General features: G+C 37.9%; 2 protein-coding genes across 2 annotated transcripts in view; both read right to left on the reverse strand.

The window, feature by feature from the left end:
* Positions 1-407: 407 nt before the first annotated feature.
* On the reverse strand, positions 408-1,314 carry LOC145983845 (histone-lysine N-methyltransferase SETMAR-like). The gene is made up of 2 exons (XM_083116890.1): positions 975-1,314; positions 408-712 (listed from the first exon to the last, which is right to left on the reverse strand). Exons 1-2 carry the CDS (start codon positions 1,312-1,314, stop codon positions 408-410), a joined length of 645 nt encoding a protein of 214 aa, XP_082973016.1.
* Positions 1,315-5,490: 4,176 nt separating this feature from the next.
* PIG-B (phosphatidylinositol glycan anchor biosynthesis class B) overlaps positions 5,491-18,954 on the reverse strand; it is a 52,998-nt gene continuing 39,534 nt past the window's right edge. Inside the window, exons 8-9 of the mRNA XM_083117943.1 lie at positions 18,288-18,473; positions 5,491-8,612 (exon numbers count right to left, since the gene is read on the reverse strand). Of these exons, the coding sequence (XP_082974069.1) occupies positions 8,309-8,612; positions 18,288-18,473 (490 nt within the window). The 3' untranslated portion in view covers positions 5,491-8,308. The remainder of the gene's footprint in view (positions 8,613-18,287; positions 18,474-18,954) is intronic.

Here is an 18,954-nt window from a genome sequence, read left to right on the forward strand (position 1 = left end):
CACGTTCAATTTCACATTACATTAATAACTTAGAACAGCACATAAACTATTTTTGAAAGACAGAAAATGCTTCAGAAATGCATTCAAAATATAATTCTTTTTACATTAACGTAACTTTCATACACGATATATGTTTCACATGTATGCAGCGTGGAGTGACGTGGACAATGTGTACGTATTCAAAGTTTATTTAATACATATTATATACAAGTTATATTATTTACCAGGTATCCAAAAAAGTTCATGCCGTATATTGCAGTGAGAAATAAAGACACTGTAATTCCTGACAAATGTGTTTTATTCAGTAAAATAAGCTCCTTCAGCTTCAATTACATGTTCCCAACGAGATACAAGCTTATAAATCCCGCGTTTGTAAAAGTTCTGGTCCCTAGAAGCAAAAAATTGTCCTATGACCTGAGTGACATCATCTCTGTTTCGGAACTGTTGCACACGCAAATGGTTATCCATGGCCCAAAAACAAGTGAAAGTCGGATGAGGCAATGTCCTGGGAGTAAGGAGGAATAAGGTAAAATTTCCCAACCAAGTGTGTTGATTACCTCCTTGGTCGCGTTCGCCGTATGAGGTCTAGCGTTGTGTTGAAGAAGGATCACTCCTTTCCTGTTGACTAGTGCTGGCTGCTTCAGATGCAGTGCAACTGCAACCCTTTGCAACTGGGACGAGTACACCTCGGATGTGATGGTTTTGCCATGTTCTAGCAATTCAAAGTGCACAACACCAGAGCTGGTCCACCAAACACAGATGTTGATGAATGTTTTCTTTGGGGGTCAATGCAACAGAACCAGGGGATGACCAATGATGTTTTCTTTTGCGGTTACTGTATAACAGCCATTTCTCGTCACATGTCAATATCTGGTCCAGGAATGGGGCTTTCTTGTGGCGTGACAGCAATGATGCGCAAATGGTGAGCCGCTGGCATTTGTTTTCCTCGGACAAAATGTGAGGAACCCACTTACTGAGCTTCCAAGTCTTCCCAAGGTTGTGCAGATGATATCGAATGGTTTCCTCTGACACTCCAAACCCTTGTGCAAGTTCTTTACACGTTTGCTGTGGATCACGCTCGACGGTTTCCTTCAGCAGGGCTTCGTCGATAGTGGCGGGGCGTCCAGCTCGAGGCTTGTCCTGGAGGCTCTCATCGCCCAATGCAAATCGACTGAAGCACTTTCGCGCTGTGCGCTCACTCAGTGATGCCTCTCCAAATGCCGAGCATATCTTTCGAGCAGCGGCTGCAGCATTGCTGCCCAATTTGAACTCATACAGTAAACACGGCCGTAAAATGTCTTTTGATACTGACATGTTCCCTTCAGGATTGTAGTTCCTACAGACTTGCTGTCTATGCGACCGACACGCCTCCCAACTCTGCAATGACTGATGGTTGCCGGGAATGTAAATTTTTAACGTCATCCAGACAGGATTACCGACACATGACGTTTGACTTTTACTTTTCGTTCCAGCAGCACAAACTTTTTTGGATACCTGGTAAATACATTACACAACCAATTCCTCCATCTCACAATAAAGCAAAAGCAAAAATTACATAAATTGTCTCTCAAATGTACACGCTCCCTTTCCTCAAAATAATTCATGCATTTAAAAGAAAATCAATTAAGACAAGTCTTATTTCTCTGCCTGGTGATTTACAATGAATTACAGCGAAGAAACATAAATTGCTAGAGCCAGTCCCCGTGGCAGAGTGGTTAGCACATCGCGCTACGATGCCAGGAGTCCCGGATTCGAATCCTGGCATGGATGTTTGTCATTGTCCATTCATCAAATCACTACTCATCCGCAAATTAGCCAAAAGTGGCACAAAAAGCGAAGTAAAATGAAAGAAACCAATTATAAATTGCCAGCGAAGCAAGCAAGAAAGTTTTTGAATCCAATTTTTTTGCAGGCTGAAATCAATATTAATTTAATAGGGTGCAAATAATTTCACGGAACGCCATGGCATTCTCTCTTTTTACAACTTTTGTGCCTCCCCGATGGTGTAGTGGTAACATCGTCGCCTTCTGATCAAGGTGTCCCGAGTTCGATACCCGATGGAGGCACATAGTGGTTCGGAACCCACATAGGCCCAGTCTCAATTAGCCTTTCTGTACATATAGTAGACTTAAATAAAAAAAAAAAAATCACAAATCAATCAATTTTACAACTTTTTTCATTTAGAATGTTCGGTGCCCAGGGCCGTCTCCCGCCGTTCCCTAGTCATTTCTGAACTTAATAAGACTAAGAAAAGCAGATATTGCGAGCGAAGAAAATTTTACGAAAAGTATTTTTATTTGCATTAAATTTGAAGTTCTGGGCGGTAATTGCTCTGTGTAGGTACACTTGGCTGTCAATGTTTGCCCCCCCTAGAACTCGTTTCCGACCAAGGCTGTGGGGGAGTGCCCCCTGTAGTTGCGCCACTGCGCTAATGACCGTCACTGATGGAAAAGAATAAAGTAGATGTAGTTGTTTTGAATGTGTTTTACGAAACCATGTTTACATGTAAATTAGTCTCCGAACTAAACTTATTTATTTTCATGTTACAAATGTTTTCTCATACAAAATGACAGCAATATGAAAATTTCTACAAATATCATGGAACTCTTCAAAGTACAATGTTGTAATCAACACCATATGTTTAAATTTTTACTAACAACTTTCATGGTTAAAAACTTTCATTACCAGGAAGGGAATTCTATACTTAACAGTCTTTTGACTGAGAATACGAATAATTTTGACATGGCAGAATATAAATGCCAAATTCATATGAAACACTATGATTAAATTGGTCTATTTCTCCAGTATCTATGGATTTTAGTCACTATGCCTCAACAATTACAATTATTTTTCTTATTCCATAAAAGACCAATATGAACATCTGCACTCCACATCTCTCTGCTGAATGTGATCAGCATGCCTGAACTTATATTATTTATTGGTTATGAGGCATAAGGTTACTGGAAAGTATTAATATTAACCATTATTCACAAACAAAAAAAAACAACTGAACTGGATTTATCGATTCTGTAATGTCAGTGAATATGTTATTTAAACTGAGAGTGAATATTAAAAATGTTCTACACAAATAACATTTGGCACATTGGCACTTCTATTCGGTGTAAACTATGAACGTGAATCTAAAAAATGCTACCATACCTTCTTTGTGAACACCAACAACAATCTTTGTACTAAGTCAATTTGCAAATGTTCAATATCTGCCATAATAATTTCCAAATATATTTAAATTCAAGCACACAAAACAATGCCATTTTAACACATTATCAATAAGAAATAAACAAACACAGTTAACAAACACATAATTGCACTAAAATAAATTCACCACATATTTACTAGCCTACTGAACAATTCTTTTATATGTGAGTTTTCATCATAGGGAAATTTAAGCAAAGCTTCTATTCTATTCATAAAATAAAATTTAAAATGTAGATTTAATATAACAAGAGAAATCACATATGGCTTTATACTGTGATTATTCAATCAGTACAAAGAATTTGTCATTGCATGTCTAGTGAATAACAAGTTATTATTTTAAATGCTGGTAACTTATTAATTTACAATGGCAGTGTAATCATAGCTTGATGAAATACCACATTACAATACACTCTAGTACACAATGTGTGTGTGTGTGTGTACATATTTTGTTTATATACAGTGTGTCCCAAAATAGTGTTTACACTCTTTGAATGTTAATAACAGAGAAACTATTAAAGATAACTTGACTGGACTTTTTGTATTTGAAGTTGCAATATCTACATTGTGTGTGTGTGTGTGTGTGAGCGTGTGTTGGCATTCTGTTGATTTTAGTTCCAATACAGCCCACCATGCGGTAGGCATTTGTATACCCAAAGTGACAGAAGTGAACAATTTTTCTTTTGAAAAATGTAAGAAGTGTCAAATAATCATCCAGATCTCCCAATTTAACATCGTTAGATTTCCACCTCTGGAAAACTGAAGAACGATGTGTACCCCACAAAGCCATGGTCACTGGATGACATGAAAAATGCGATTGACACTACGTGTGCAAACTATATCTGCTGTTTGTTGATTTGTCAATCTGTTCTATAACATTGGAGACAAATTATTGCTGCAAATGAACATCTATAAATTTAAGGTATGCAACATGCAAAAAGTTCATACTTGCTGTTATTAGTGTTCCTATTATTAACATTCAAACTCTATTTTGGGACACTCTGTATATACACATATATATACTGCATGGTTCCGTCTTTCTCCTAACACTGATGATGCAGCGATAGTGTCTGCGAAAATTCAAATTTTTTCACGGTCTGGTGAATGTTTCCTTTCTCCCTCTTTGCTTTATATATATAAACAGAAGGAAACAGTAAACACCAAATGAAAATAAAGATCCTATATTTCCCACCCTGACTGCACATTCACTGTAGAAGCAACAATGAAGTAATCTGTTTCTACAGTGAACATGCTGCCAGTTTCCCTTCATTTCTATTTATCCACCCTTCTGTTTCCTTTCCCTTCCTTTCCATGCTATACAGTGGCGTCTCGTGGCCTCAAATTTGGCTGGGGCTTATTTTTTAAAGAATTAAAAATATAATGACAATTCACATGAATTACAAAAAATAGGTATTTTTTTCTTCTAGACTACAAAACTAAACTTACTTTTTTGAAAGAATTTAAAATGTAATGACAAATTACATGAATTACAAAAAAACGGGTATTTATCTTCTAAACTACAAAACTGGACTTATTTTTTTAAATAATTTAAAATATAATGACAATTCACATGATTACAAAAGAAACAGGTATTGTTGTGAAACATACCTTTCTACGAACGTTGACTCGCTGTTCTTCTGCTCAGCAAATTTTGTTATTACTTTTTCGTTGAAGCTCTCTATGTTTGAATTGTATTCTATCTCTATTTTAAGCAAGTGCCAAGGCATTTGGTATCTCTTGTCCCATTGCATTTCTTAAGCAGGTTTTAATACGCTTCAATGTGCTGAAACATCGTTCAGATTCAGCTGTTGCCACTGGAGTTATTAAAACTATGTTTGTCATTTTTACTGTTTCTGAAAAGGTACCCTCTAAATAATCTTAAATAAAAAATGAATGCAACCTACTGATAGAGTTTATGTTTTTCAACTCTTCACTACAAGAAAAAGAACACGAAGTTCCCTCTTTAGTTTTCCCTCTTCTATGAAGGGATAATAAATATGGGAAGATGCCTCTGATTAAAGATTGTTCTCTTTCATTATGTCCTCGCAGAGCAAGGTCATGTCGATCACAGAATTTTAAGCAATCGATAATTCTATTTAATATATGCCTATTTTTCCGGACAAATTCATTGTGTCTTGTAACTGACAGCCTATGTCCTTCATCAATTTGTGTTCGAACATCAACCCTGCCAAACTCACTCAAACATAGCGAATGAAAGCCACCACAACACTACAGTACAACACGCGAGATCAACGCGACGCAACGGAAGTTCTTAAATCTATTGCACTCTTCCCTTCTCTCTCTTCTAGCATGTGACCTTCACTGTAGCGTAGGTGAGTGTAGGCCACGTCTTCCTTTGCGACATGCCCTGGAAAGCGGTAATTGACATCAATGCCGCTAGGAGTGCTGTTGTATCCATTGCAACAGACAATGATTTACGTGGGTAAAAATCGCCTTTGAAAAGACTGTGTGATAGTTATGCGTTATGGTGATTGATAATTATGTCAATACATCCATTTTTCTTTAGGGGCTAAGCTCCGGAAGCCCCAAGGGACGAGACGCCACTGATACTATATATATATTGGACACTAAATACACACACACAGATTACTTTGTAAGTGTATATGTGAGATCAGTATACCTTCAGAAATGTACATGAACATATTCATATCCACAGTAGAGGCTATTTTTTTAAGGTTATTTTAAATTTGAGGAGTTCACTCATGAAAACAAAAGTTAATTGTTATTTGTAAATATTTCCTGAAACTGCAAATTATGTACTCTGGACGGAAATTTCCACCAATTTCATTAGCATTATAACTGGATTAACACACAAGATTCATATGTAACACTAGTTTGAGAATTTTCAGAAACAAAAATATACAGTGTACATTGGAATTAAAAAAACTACAAAACAAATTTTGTAAGTCAATTAAAAAATATACTAAACAATCCCACTTTTATATGCTATGTTATCAACACTGATTTAATACCATACAAAACTACTACATTCTCATACAATATTAGAACACACAACTGCCAAAAACCCACTATCAAAAACCCACCACTACCTTACAAAGCAAACCTAAGGAGAAGACATGCACTTTGGGATGTGCTGAATGACAATTATTTTCTGTAATGGCAAGGAAAAAAACAACTAAACTTTCTCCTGCATACTGGGAATCACATTTGTAACATTGACTAATTTTAAAAATAACAACCAGATATTTGCACATACCATTAACATGATGAAGTTTGAATTGAAGGCACTCAATTCCACAATTACTTCAGTCACTACAATTTAGTGTGAATTTTCTGCTGGCAAACAGAAATAAATGAACATTCTTTTTTCTAAAGCAACAAGGTGATATTTAATTATTAATTTCACAGTTTCGCTGGTTTTACTAAAAAGATGATTTTGATTCAAAACTGAATGTTGACTCAGTAAATTTAAAGATGATTATGAAAACAAATTTGTATCCATTAGTGAAGTTCAAGCACACAGAGGAAAAAGAAAGTGTTAAAACAATGGATGAAAACTTAATTCAATTCAATAAAATAACCTAAAACTGAAAGATTACAAAGGGAAGTGCTTCTCACTGCACTGTGTCTTTTTATAAAATAGTTCAACTTGAACATTCAGAATAATGATGTAATCATCTCTCATAAACTTTCTTAAAATGAAACATATAACTTCCTTCCATCAAAAAAACATCTTGACGAGTTGTGATTTTACCATCTAATGAATAAATGTGTGTTTCAATTTAGAAGTAATTTTTAAATTTAGATTACAATAATTTCAGTGTAAATGTTGTTCAGAAACAGGATTTAGAGCTTATTTCATTTACACATCCCTACATAAACCAAAACAAATGACACCACTCTTTCCTTCACATTTTTATTCCAAGCAACATTTTGATTTTGTGCATGGTTTTAAATCCAGTGTGGCATGTGTTGCTTTATGTTCCACATGAAAAATGTATTTCTAGCATTACAAAAAAAAGTGCAGCCGAAAGAATAATTAATTTTACAATAGCAGTATTGCTGTTTAGTGAAACCAGCAACCTGGGTCCACTGGTTTTTCATGTAAATGTTACAGATATTTACTTCCATTCAATCATCACATTGTAAGATTACACAATGCATGAGGCTTTATTATACATTTTAATATACAACTCTTCAAATTGAACTCAATGTGAAATATTTCTTACATACTACATACAATGAGGAAACTGTACAAGTAATAAGTTCTAACAAATCAGTACAAAAAATTGAAATCATAAGAACTCCACACAAAATAGTTTCATAATTTTGTAAAAAAAACCACAAAAAAATCACAATTCACGAACACTATTGGAAGACATTGAAAAGTTAGTCCTTATCATTTGATTAATTTACAATGAAATCAATGATACATGTATTGCTTTAAAATATCCACAGGCACACAAAACGATACATGTTAATTTGAAAAAAAAAAAGAAAGAAAAGTCCTGAATATGTTGGAATTATACCAACTCAATTTTCTGTTGGGCTTTGGAAGGTACAGCATTAAGATCAAGAGTTTTGTTCTATGAAAAGCAGTATTTCATAAATGGGAGAAGAGAGATGTGGTACTAGATAAATATGGAGAAAAGAGTACTTATTGTATCCCCATACAGTTAGTACTGTTTTCTCTGCATTTAAATGCACTATTCTTGCAACTTTATATTGAAAGATTGCAACTTTGGATAAACTTTGATAATCTTATCCTAGTTAATATTATTGTTTTAAGTTTCCATTACATTTATCTACAAGTATTTCATTCTGATGTCCTGATAAATAAAATGGTAAACATATCCAAAACTACAAATTACATTTCTGTTAAAAAAATTACAAGATTATACTTTCAATCCAGGAAGCAAAGAAAGGATAGTTGCCTATTAGTTCTTTACATGACACTCCACACTGTCGCAAAACAAACACAAATTATACAAGTGAACACATTTGGTATTCTGATGTAATGTGAACAGATAAAAACCCTTATGAGTAGAAAAAATACTTCTACAGTGAGATTTCCTTCAACTGTATTACAGCACTTAACGTGTTAAAAAACTTACTACTGCCTGCGTAACTGGTGAACTAACACTTTCTGTCCATATCTGCCATCCGTCCAATGGGCATGGAAAAATTCTCCTACCAGAGTAAAGTTTCGTTGAGCAAAAAAATTCTTCATGTGTCCCTGAAGGACATCAAAGGTAACAACATGAGATGGGTGAACAGACGACTTTGTGGGAAACTCTTTCTTCAACCAAGCTTTTGGATCCTGATAGAAAATGTCAGCTTCATCCAGGTAATCATCAACTCCACTGAAATTTGGCTCGCACGTTAAAAATCGAACTGGGACATTCACATGTAAGTGACTGACAAAGAGAGAGAGGTAAAAACTAACATTAATCATTTAGTACTAGTGTGAGGATAGCAACGTGGCCAAACCACAGCTCATTTATCTATTATAACTAGAAACCGATTGTAAATGGGAATTCCTTTTTTTATTTTTCAACACGGACAATGGAATAAATAACAAATGTGCTGATCATTATCTTCCACCAAGAAGATTACATGGTTTTGACTTCCCTTATTTTCCCTTTTCAACTCACATTTCCGGTTTTACCCTTTCTTAAAACATTCTTTTCTGGTCCCTTTATTGACAAGATACCAAATATTTTCTACGACTGTATTTTCCCTAAACTTGAATTTTTGAATCTGAATTGGAGTTAAGTCCACTTTATGCATAGTAAGGCTAATCGGGACTGGACCTACAGTTTAAAGTGGGATCTGAAGAACTATGTGCCTCCACCGGGACCCCTTGATTACAAGGCGGAGAAGCTCCTACTGAACTGCTGGGAGGCTTATTTTCCCTAAACAAAACATTCAACAATTGTATATTTGGTGCAGTTTAGAGGAAAGAGAGAACAAGCTCCTTCTACCTTACCTCCATGAGTATTGGGAGACATTGCCGTGATTTTTGAAACAATGTGATCTGGGCTTAAGCAGTAAGCGGTATGCCTGTTGTGTTGAAATTGTACTTATCTGCTAGATTTAGACTTTCATTGTGAAGTTTTAACTTGACTGTGTGACAGTGCTGATAGTACTGAGTGTCAGTGAAATGGCGAAGCAGGTACAAGTGGCAGCAACGTATGGAATGTGGTAAGCTGTTGCAAGGAAGATTTCATCAAAATGGGCGGTAAGATTATTCGCTGTACTTAACCTTTTTTAAAAAAAGGAAATGTAAAAGGACTATACTTTATTTTTGCACTCCACTAAAAATACTACTTTAAATGAAAGCACAATATATACTATTCATATATAAAAAGGAATACATTAAATTTCATGAAAAAAAACTATAGTCCCTCCCCCCCATTTTTTGTCCTTTTTAGAGGTAAATTTTTCCTTTAAAATCTGGTCACTAATCATAACTGTTCAGGGTTGTGCAATTGCACATAAAAAAAAAGCTTTTCTACATGACACGTAACTCATGCATTAAAAATGATTAAAATATGTATAAAACATACAGTACATAAGAAACTAGAATCAAACATAAATATTAAAAGAAAACATGTTTTTCATGATGGTTATTGTTATGTATGGCAGTGGGCAGTGGTAGAAAACAAAAAAAATAGCCTTTTAAAAAAAAAACTTTCCTTCTGAATTTGTATGTGCTCTTATATTGGAATTATGCAAACAAAAAATAAGTAGTTAAATGTTCTGTTCATTACATTATTACACTAAATGCGCGGCCATGAAATTAGGCAGGTGGCAGGAGTTCATGCTGTTGACACGTCAGAGCACAACCCCGTGTGTTCGGAGGTTTAAGAGAATGAAAGATCTTATTGTAGAGTTGGTCTTTCTAATCCATGTGATACAGAATGGACAGTAATTGATCGAAAGGTCAGGGATGACACAAAAGTGCCTCAGAGAGAGGTTGGTGTGACCCTTGAACTAGGCAACACAGTCAGGTTGATGTCACAACACAGTGCATGGGAACCAGCAACTTTTTCCCCACTCTCGATTTGATTTTCCCATATGTGGTACCAGCACAATTCTGCCCAGCTGCCTATTTTCATGGTTGTGCATTTAGTAGGCATTCATTGCTAATTGTCCCATGAACAACATACTTCTTCCAGTTTCAAATCAGCAGTTTTTTTAAGTGTAACATACAACAAAAATCAACATTTTTTACAGTTATACCGGGTGTCCCATGTAACTTGACAAATCGAAATATCGATTGCAGAGAGTCGAACAACACAGTTAAGTGGGGTATTCAACATCATGGATTATCTATCCTTAGAAGAAGAAATTGAAATGATCCTTGCTTATGATGAATGCTGTGACCCATTATGCGGAATGTTTTCCTGACAGACTACGATCGCGTTCTTCTTTCGTGCCGAAGAAAGTGTACAACCTAAAAAAAAAGGGTTCGTAGAGAAACGACTACTGGAGACAATAATCTAATTGCAGTCCTAGCTGCAGTGGCTCATAATTCCAGGCGAGTACGTGAGTAATATCATCGCAGTCAAGAATTTCTCACCATAGTGGTTGGAGAATATTGAAACATCACAAATTTCATCCCTATTATGTGTCCATGCATCAGGACCTTCATGGCGATGATTTTCACAATTGAGTGGTGTTTTGTGAATGGGCACGTGAACAAATACTAGTCAACCAGCAGTTCTTTCGTAGAGTACTTTTCTCCGACGAGTCAACCTTCACAGACCACGGTCAGGTTAATCATCACAATATGCATTATTGGAGCGTGGGAAACCAACATTGGTTGCGTAAAGTTGAACGTCAACATCCTTCGTTGGTTAACGTGAGGTGTGGAATCATAGGTGACAAACTGATTGGTCCCTATGTCATTGATGGTACTTTGGACGGGCACAAATATCAAACTTTTTTGCATGAGGACTTACCGACATTGCTTGACGATGTAAACCTTGCACTGTGACAGCACATGTGGTTCCAACATGATGGTTGTCCAGCACATAATGCAATAGTAGCACGGGAGGAATTAAACCACATGTACCATGCTCGTTGGATCGGTAGAGGCGGTCCGGTGCATTGGCCTGCCAGATTGCCAGACCTTACCTTGCCGGATTTATTTTTGTGGGGATATCTGAAAGATCATGTCTATCAAGATGTGACAACAACCCACGCAAACATGATCGAATGAATGAGAAATGCTTGAACACACATTGATGCAGATTCACTTCTGCATTGTGTTCAATCATTTGAACAACGGATGAACAAATACATTGAAATTCAAGGACATCATTTCGAGCATTGCATGGAATAACTGCATCCAGCACCTCGATGGTGAGAGGTGAGGGGACTCACCCAAAGCAAGCACCCCGATGGTGAGACGCAAATGGATGGTGCCATCCTATCACGAATGGAACCTAGAACTAGATTTTCGGACCTAGAACTCGAATCTGCAATAAAAGATAGGGGTTCCTTTTTAACATTTCAAGGTTGCCCCCTGTTCCACCCCACCCCATGGGGGTGGCAGGGTGGGTTCATTGTAGCGTAGGTGATGTGCTCCTCCAATACTATTATACTTTCACATGGAAATTTTTTTTGTTCGATGCATATTTCTCGCGATATTTCGATTTGTCAAGTTACATGGGAGACTCTGTATATACAGTACTGTGCAAATTAATTGGGACAAACAGTATTTTTCATGAAACTGTAACGTTTTTAATATTCAATATTATAAACTCTACAAAAGGTGAAAATTGACGTAAAATATAGTACAATTTTCGGCCATCAGAGGCCGCTGTCCTCGATTGCTCGACCGGTGCTGCCTCTCGCGGAGCACTCGGTATATACGGGCTGGACGTAAAACCGCTCACAGTGCAACAGAGGAGCCGATACTGACTGGAACGGAACTCGACCACTCCCCCTTTGGTCACGAGAAGCCAGCGAGAGACGTACCTAGCCTGAGGCCTGCGAAGACGGAAGCCTTCATTGCTCGCCACTCGTAAAATGGACTGCATCTAAGGGAATAATTACGGTGATTGGAGTGCGGCATTGCAGGACCATTTTTGAGGCTGAACTTTTCTGTTATATAGGTACGTAAACTCTCTGCTGTGCTACAAGAACTTTATAATTGTGCCAACGTTCCAGATCGTTCCCCCCCCCCCTTATCAAAGGTAAAGTCTATATTAATCCTTTTACTTTAGTCCTCCTACGTGAAATAAGGATAAGAATTGTTCGCCAAAATTGTCGAAGAGTGAATTGGGTGATTTATTAATTTGAATTTTGATTCACATCTTATTCCCGTCGCCCAAAGACTTATTGCGTTCGAAAAATTGAACTTTTGATCCGCGCGCATTTACTTCCTTGAATCTACGAACATAACAATTGCATTTTTGGTCGACGTGGTAATGTAATCGTTACGCCCATTCGACGTTCCGATTTTACGAACTAAGACTTTGGATAAATTTTCTTGCATACGAACAAAAGGAATCTACGTGTTCTCTGCAACGTATATCACCTTATGCGGGACGCATGTTCCTTCCCTCCTTTACACCTTCCTCGGTAGCATTTAAATCGGGAGAATTGGATTAATGTTAATGAATGGCAAAAATAATGCCGTAAGGTAAATCAGGGTAATAATCTAAATGAAGACTTGCAACGCAATTAACATACATGGGAAATAATTGGGAAGTATTTGTTGATAGTCTAATGTGAATTGTTTAATTGGATTTGAGTAATATACGCATGTGCATTTTTGGTTACGCATCATTAAATGATGCTCGTTAACTGTTGTAAATTAATTGTACACGCAGGACGTGTTTGTAAATTTGACGTGCTTTCACGTCATTCATGTGAATAGTGTTTTGGGCTTACGCTGATTGTTTTTGTTTTGACTCTTTTACGAGCTTTTTTGGTGTTCTTGAAATACATATAGTAATTGATTAACGTAGTTGCCTTGTTGATAATTCACAAATACAAATTGACCTTTTGCCTTACTTGAAAATGGTAGTAAGTAAACGTGTGCGTGCATAAGACGCAAGACACGAGTCTAAGAGATGATTGAAATCCAAGGTTCCGTTTTAACAATTGTAGACACGGCCGACAAATAGAGTTAGCGTTATAGAAAATTGTGAGGACAAATTAACGCAACGGAGAAAGCACGGTGTGCCATTCGTTGGTGGACCCTTTTGACTTTATGCATACGCTTATAAATATATCTATTTTGTGTGTATATTGTATTAAAGGGCTTTGTCTCGCGTTTCTCGCCGGCATTGCTCGTAGACTCTTGCACTGCCGATCGAGAAGGGCGACGCAAATTGTAATTTGTAATATATAGTGTGAGGCTTCAAATATTGTCTAAAGTTGTGATTCCCGCGCAGCCGCTTTCCAGTTTAAATATCGCGAGCGATCACAACCAATCCCCACTATAATCATTACAAAATTGGTAGCAGAGCATGGTTGCAATCGATCTGGTGTGTGAACGTTACCCTTGCTGCAGTCTTGAAATTGTGGGACATCAAAATTTTTTGAAATTTTGTAATGATTATAGTGGGGATTGGTTGTGATCGCTCGCGATATTTAAACTGGAAAGCGGCTGCGCGGGAATCACAACTTTAGACAATACTTGAAGCCTAACACTATATATTACAAATTACAATTTGCGTCGCCCTTCTCGATCGGCAGTGCAAGAGTCTACACAAGCCCAAAAACTATTCACATGAATGACGTGAAAGCACGTCAAATTTACAAACACGTCCTGCATGTACAATTAACTTACAACAGTTAACGAGCATCATTTAATGATGCGTAACCAAAAATGCACATGCGTATATTACTCAAATCCAATTAAACAATTCACATTAGACAATCAACAAATACTTCCCAATTATTTCCCATGTATGTTAATTGCGTTGCAAGTCTTCATTTAGATTATTACCCTGATTTACCTTACGGCATTATTTTTGCCATTCATTAACATTAATCCAATTCTCCCGATTTAAATGCTACCGAGGAAGGTGTAAAGGAGGGAAGGAACATGCGTCCCGCATAAGGTGATATACGTTGCAGAGAACACGTAGATTCCTTTTGTTCGTATGCAAGAAAATTTAACCAAAGTCTTAGTTCGTAAAATCGGAACGTCGAATGGGCGTAACGATTACATTACCACGTCGACCAAAAATGCAATTGTTACGTTCGTAGATTCAAGGAAGTAAATGCGCGCGGGTCAAAAGTTCAATTTTTCGAATGCAATAAGTCTTTGGGCGACGGGAATAAGATGTGAATCAAAATTCAAATTAATAAATCACCCAATTCACTCTTCGACAATTTTGGCGAACAATTCTTATCCTTATTTCACGTAGGAGGACTAAAGTAAAAGGATTAATATAGACTTTACCTTTGATAAAGGGGGGGGGGAAACGATCTGGAACGTTGGCACAATTATAAAGTTCTTGTAGCACAGCAGAGAGTTTACGTACCTATATAACAGAAAAGTTCAGCCTCAAAAATGGTCCTGCAATGCCGCACTCCAATCACCGTAATTATTCCCTTAGATGCAGTCCATTTTACGAGTGGCGAGCAATGAAGGCTTCCGTCTTCGCAGGCCTCAGGCTAGGTACGTCTCTCGCTGGCTTCTCGTGACCAAATGGGGAGTGGTCGAGTTCCGTTCCAGTCAGTATCGGCTCCTCTGTTGCACTGTGAGCGGTTTTACGTCCAGCCCGTATATACCGAGTGCTCCGCGAGAGGCAGCACCGGTCGAGCAATCGAGGACAGCGGCCTCTGATGGCCGAAAATTGTACTATATTTTACGTCAATTTTCACCTTTTGTAGAGTTTATAATATTGAATATTAAAAACGTTACAAAACGTGGACTTGCTTTGAGAAAGCAAAGCTACGAACACTTTCCCGACAGTTGACATGTTTGGTGGTTGATCTTTGACATGTTCACTTGCTGTAAAAAAAGTGAGAGACCAAGGATAGCCTGTTGGCGATGCTTGGTGGTGATAAATATAAGCCTCAATTGTGAACTACCGTTTGCAGCCATACGATGTGTTGTGAAGCATTGGAGTGTGATGTTGCTTTCTGCTTTGGGTTACGTGATAAATATCACTCCAAGGAAGAGGGCAACGATTGTTGCACTAAGAGAGAACCCTTCTATGACTGTTAGAGACGCGACAAAAGGTGTTGGTAAATCCAGTGAGAGTCAAATTGTCAATGACTACAAACAATTTGGGTTGTCCATTGATAAGCGAAAAGGAAAATGTGGTAGAAAACGGTAGAATTCAGTTCACCTAGAATAGACACATGGCTACTGAGAAACAGTAAAATTTATCACCAAAAGACAATCCTGTATCTACAGAGAGAGTTGATAGCTTCTGGAGTCCATATTGATTCATCAAATACGTGCAGAAGGTTATTGGAAGCTGGATGCAGAGATCGGAGACCCATCAAAAGGCTGCTGTTAACCCATGCAATGAAGAAAAAATGTGTTCAATGGGTGAACAAATACCAATATTGGAGTAGTGATGATTGGACTCTTTTTGTAGTGCAAGGAATCAAAAGTGTTGTAGTCAGGCCCATAGCTAGGCAAGTCCCCTGGCACTGCCATCAGCCCCCCTTGACATTAGGAAAAACTATTTTTGTAATTTGATTCCAGTGAAGAGTGAAAATGTAGACAGCTCACAACTTTAAGGATAAATCCACAGAACATGAACAGCAGCCATTACATTCGCTCATCTTGTTTATGCGCAGAAGTCTAAGTAGCAGTGGGGCCTCCCCAGTGGCACACTGGTAGCGTCATCACCTCGTAATCAAGGGGTCCCAGGTTCGATAACCGGTGGAGGCACATAGTGGTTTGGATCCCACTTTAAAACTGTAGGTCCAGTCCCAATTATCCTTACTGTGCACAAAGTGGACTTAAAACACAAACTCAATCAATGTAAGTAGCTCCAAATATTTAGAAGATTATCTAGACTTTGCAAGTTATTTCATAGGAGGCTTCTTTATCTGTACCTTCACTGTCCCTGTTGCAACCTCCCGTTTAGACAGAAATCTGTGACTTTTATGTCATCATGCAAATTCCCTTCACATCTGCATCAAGGGTCAACAGCTCCCAAGTTTTGGGAACGAAGGGGAGTGACATTGCTTTGCCCGGGGGTGAAATGTACTGTAGGCAATGTGATTGAGTATTGTGCGGTGTTTTGTGTGTGATAAACATATCTGTATCATCTAAAGTAGTATTGAGTGTGCAGTGGTCCCCAAAGTATGTGATATGGTGCACCGTGAAATGTTACATTATTTTCACTGAAATGATTATATTGTTCCAAATATTTGCTTATTTAGTACCTTTTACATGTGAAATGTTTCTGAATTTGAAATGTGTATATTTTTTAACTAAGGCAAGCAACCTAACCACACTAATTGGGCATTGCAAGTGGAAGATAGGCCCACATTTTGACTATGGCACCGTGGAAAAATCTTGAAACACTAGTGGTGCGGTGAAACGAGAAAAAGTTTGGGAACTTCTACTGTAAGGGATGATTTCAGTATGTCGATTAACACTTCAAGAGGTGGTTTAAAAGATGTAGAAAAATGTAGTATCTGTATGATATTTATAAATTTTATATAAGTTAATGACCCCCCCCCCACACACACACACACACATATCTTCATTTAATACTGTTAAATTTTTGAAAAATGAACTTTGTTTATAAAGCCCTCCCTGATAACCCATGAGCCCCCCACCCCCACCCCTGGAGATCAATTCTAGCTACAGGCCTGGCTGTAGTGCGATGAATGTTTTGGGGATATTTTACATCTAGTGGGCCAGGAAATCTTTTACCTATTCAGGGAATGATGAACTCACAAAAATTCATTGAAATACTGGCAAGGAAAGTAGTACCAGTTCTTCAGACCTTTGCAGAAAGGGATGGAATCTTCCAACAGAATCTCGCTCCGTGCCATACATCAAAATTGGTCAAGAAATTCACAAGAAACAGACATTTCCATGACATCTGTGTGGTGAGCTACCATGCTTTTAAACATCAGGAGAGAAATTGAAGAAATTTCAGAAGAGAAACTGAAACGTGTTAGTGAAAATTTCCTAAAAAGATGCTGTCAATGTGTGGATGCAAGAAAACATTTCCATCACCTCTTGTAACACGGTATGTGATCATTTTAATTGTAACTGTCACTGTAAGTTGTACAAACTTATTTCATTACGTAGCTAGCAGTTCCAGTTACACGGATGTTGCATTCAGTTAGATGCGCTCTCACTGCCTGGCATGCTAGCTGCTGCTTCACGGGCGACTTGACCATGAAAAGCACTGCACATACAAAACATTAAAAAATAAAAAAGGAAAGAGGAAACACTCGCTAAATACAAGAAAAACTTAAATTTTCATAGCCACGAGCAGTGGTAGAAGAAAAGGTGGAAACAAGAGTTAGAGACATGCAATGTTGCCAGGTCTGGATCGAAATATGTAGAAGTACGGAAAACAGACTGTATTTTTCAACAGGTTTGTTGAAAATTGTAAGTGGTTGGGTGAGGTGGCAGGGGAGGGGTTGGGTCACCTTATCTTCTACCACAGATGATGCAGCTTGGGGCTGCAACAATTTGAGATTTTCTAGTGTCTGGTGACTGTTTCCTCTTTTACTTTCTATTTAGCCATTGCGGCCCTCCTTCCTTTTATCCACATATAAAAGATTTATATGGATGAAAGATTTATTATTTGACCATTTACTGCAATTAGAATTCACTCACACTATAGCATTTGGTTATTTTAAAGCTTTCAAGAAGGTAAGCCTCACAATTTTCACCCCATAATTTAGATTCCCAAGTTATTTCTTTCATAAAAAATCTAACGCCAAGGGTAAGTACAGAACAAGAAATAGAAATAAAATATTTCTTTCCCTCAAGAACTAGGAACTGCAACTACCTTCGTTTTGTGCAACTCTACAACTGAGTAATAAAATAAAATTAATAACTGCTTAAATTACATGAAACGGTTATGAAGGAAAATTAAACATATTTCACATCCACTTATTGCAGACTGACTTACCTATAGAGTGGAGTTGCATGGCAAGGAGTTAGGATAAGAATCCTGGTGTTCGTTTCATTCCTTGCACTTTCCTTGGCGAGAAAAGACATGGCATCAAGAGTTCCTCGCTGATGAAAAAGTCCAAAATATCCAGCAGGTACCAAAAATCCAACAAATAACATGACAGCCACAATCCAAAGCAGCAACCTGTAAAAAAATCAAGGAGAAAGTTTTTCAGTTGGCTGTTTCACTCGGAGGCTGGGCGAGACCCAGAGCCACTTTATGAATGTAAAAAGGTAAAAAAGGTAAAGTGCTTACCTGTGCTTAGCACCACGCCATAGGGGGTGTGGGGTAACGCCCCACACTTTCTTGATCCGGTCATGAGTGGGGGTGATGTGATCAGCATCACGCCCCTGACCGCCTTTACCCCCCAGGTACCCATGTCATTCGACGCAGGGTGGGCGCCAGGGACACTTCCAATGTTAGAAAAGTTCCCAGATTTGAACCGGCCGGGGATCGAACCCGGGACCTTGAGCATGGTAGTCAGACATGTTACCGACTGAGCCACAGCAGCCAGTTTATGAAGGTAGTCATCAAAATTCCCACCCGACTTCACCCACCACCCACTCAGGAATTGAACCTGGGTCTCCCACACAGCAGTCAGATGACCTGCCAACTTGACAACTAT

Source organism: Lepisma saccharinum, chromosome 2, assembly GCF_977018435.1.
Source record: "Lepisma saccharinum chromosome 2, izLepSacc3.1, whole genome shotgun sequence".
NCBI lineage: Eukaryota > Metazoa > Arthropoda > Insecta > Zygentoma > Lepismatidae > Lepisma > Lepisma saccharinum.

What these genes read in the sequence shown, in the direction of transcription:
- LOC145983845 (XM_083116890.1), bottom strand. Translation starts at nt 1,314, where the DNA reads ATGTCAGTATCAAAAGACATTTTACGGCCGTGTTTACTGTATGAGTTC. An exon ending in TGGGAAGACTTGGAAGCTCA is followed by an intron (nt 713 to 974) that starts GTAAGTGGGTTC and finishes TTGAATTGCTAG; the next exon opens with AACATGGCAAAACCATCACA.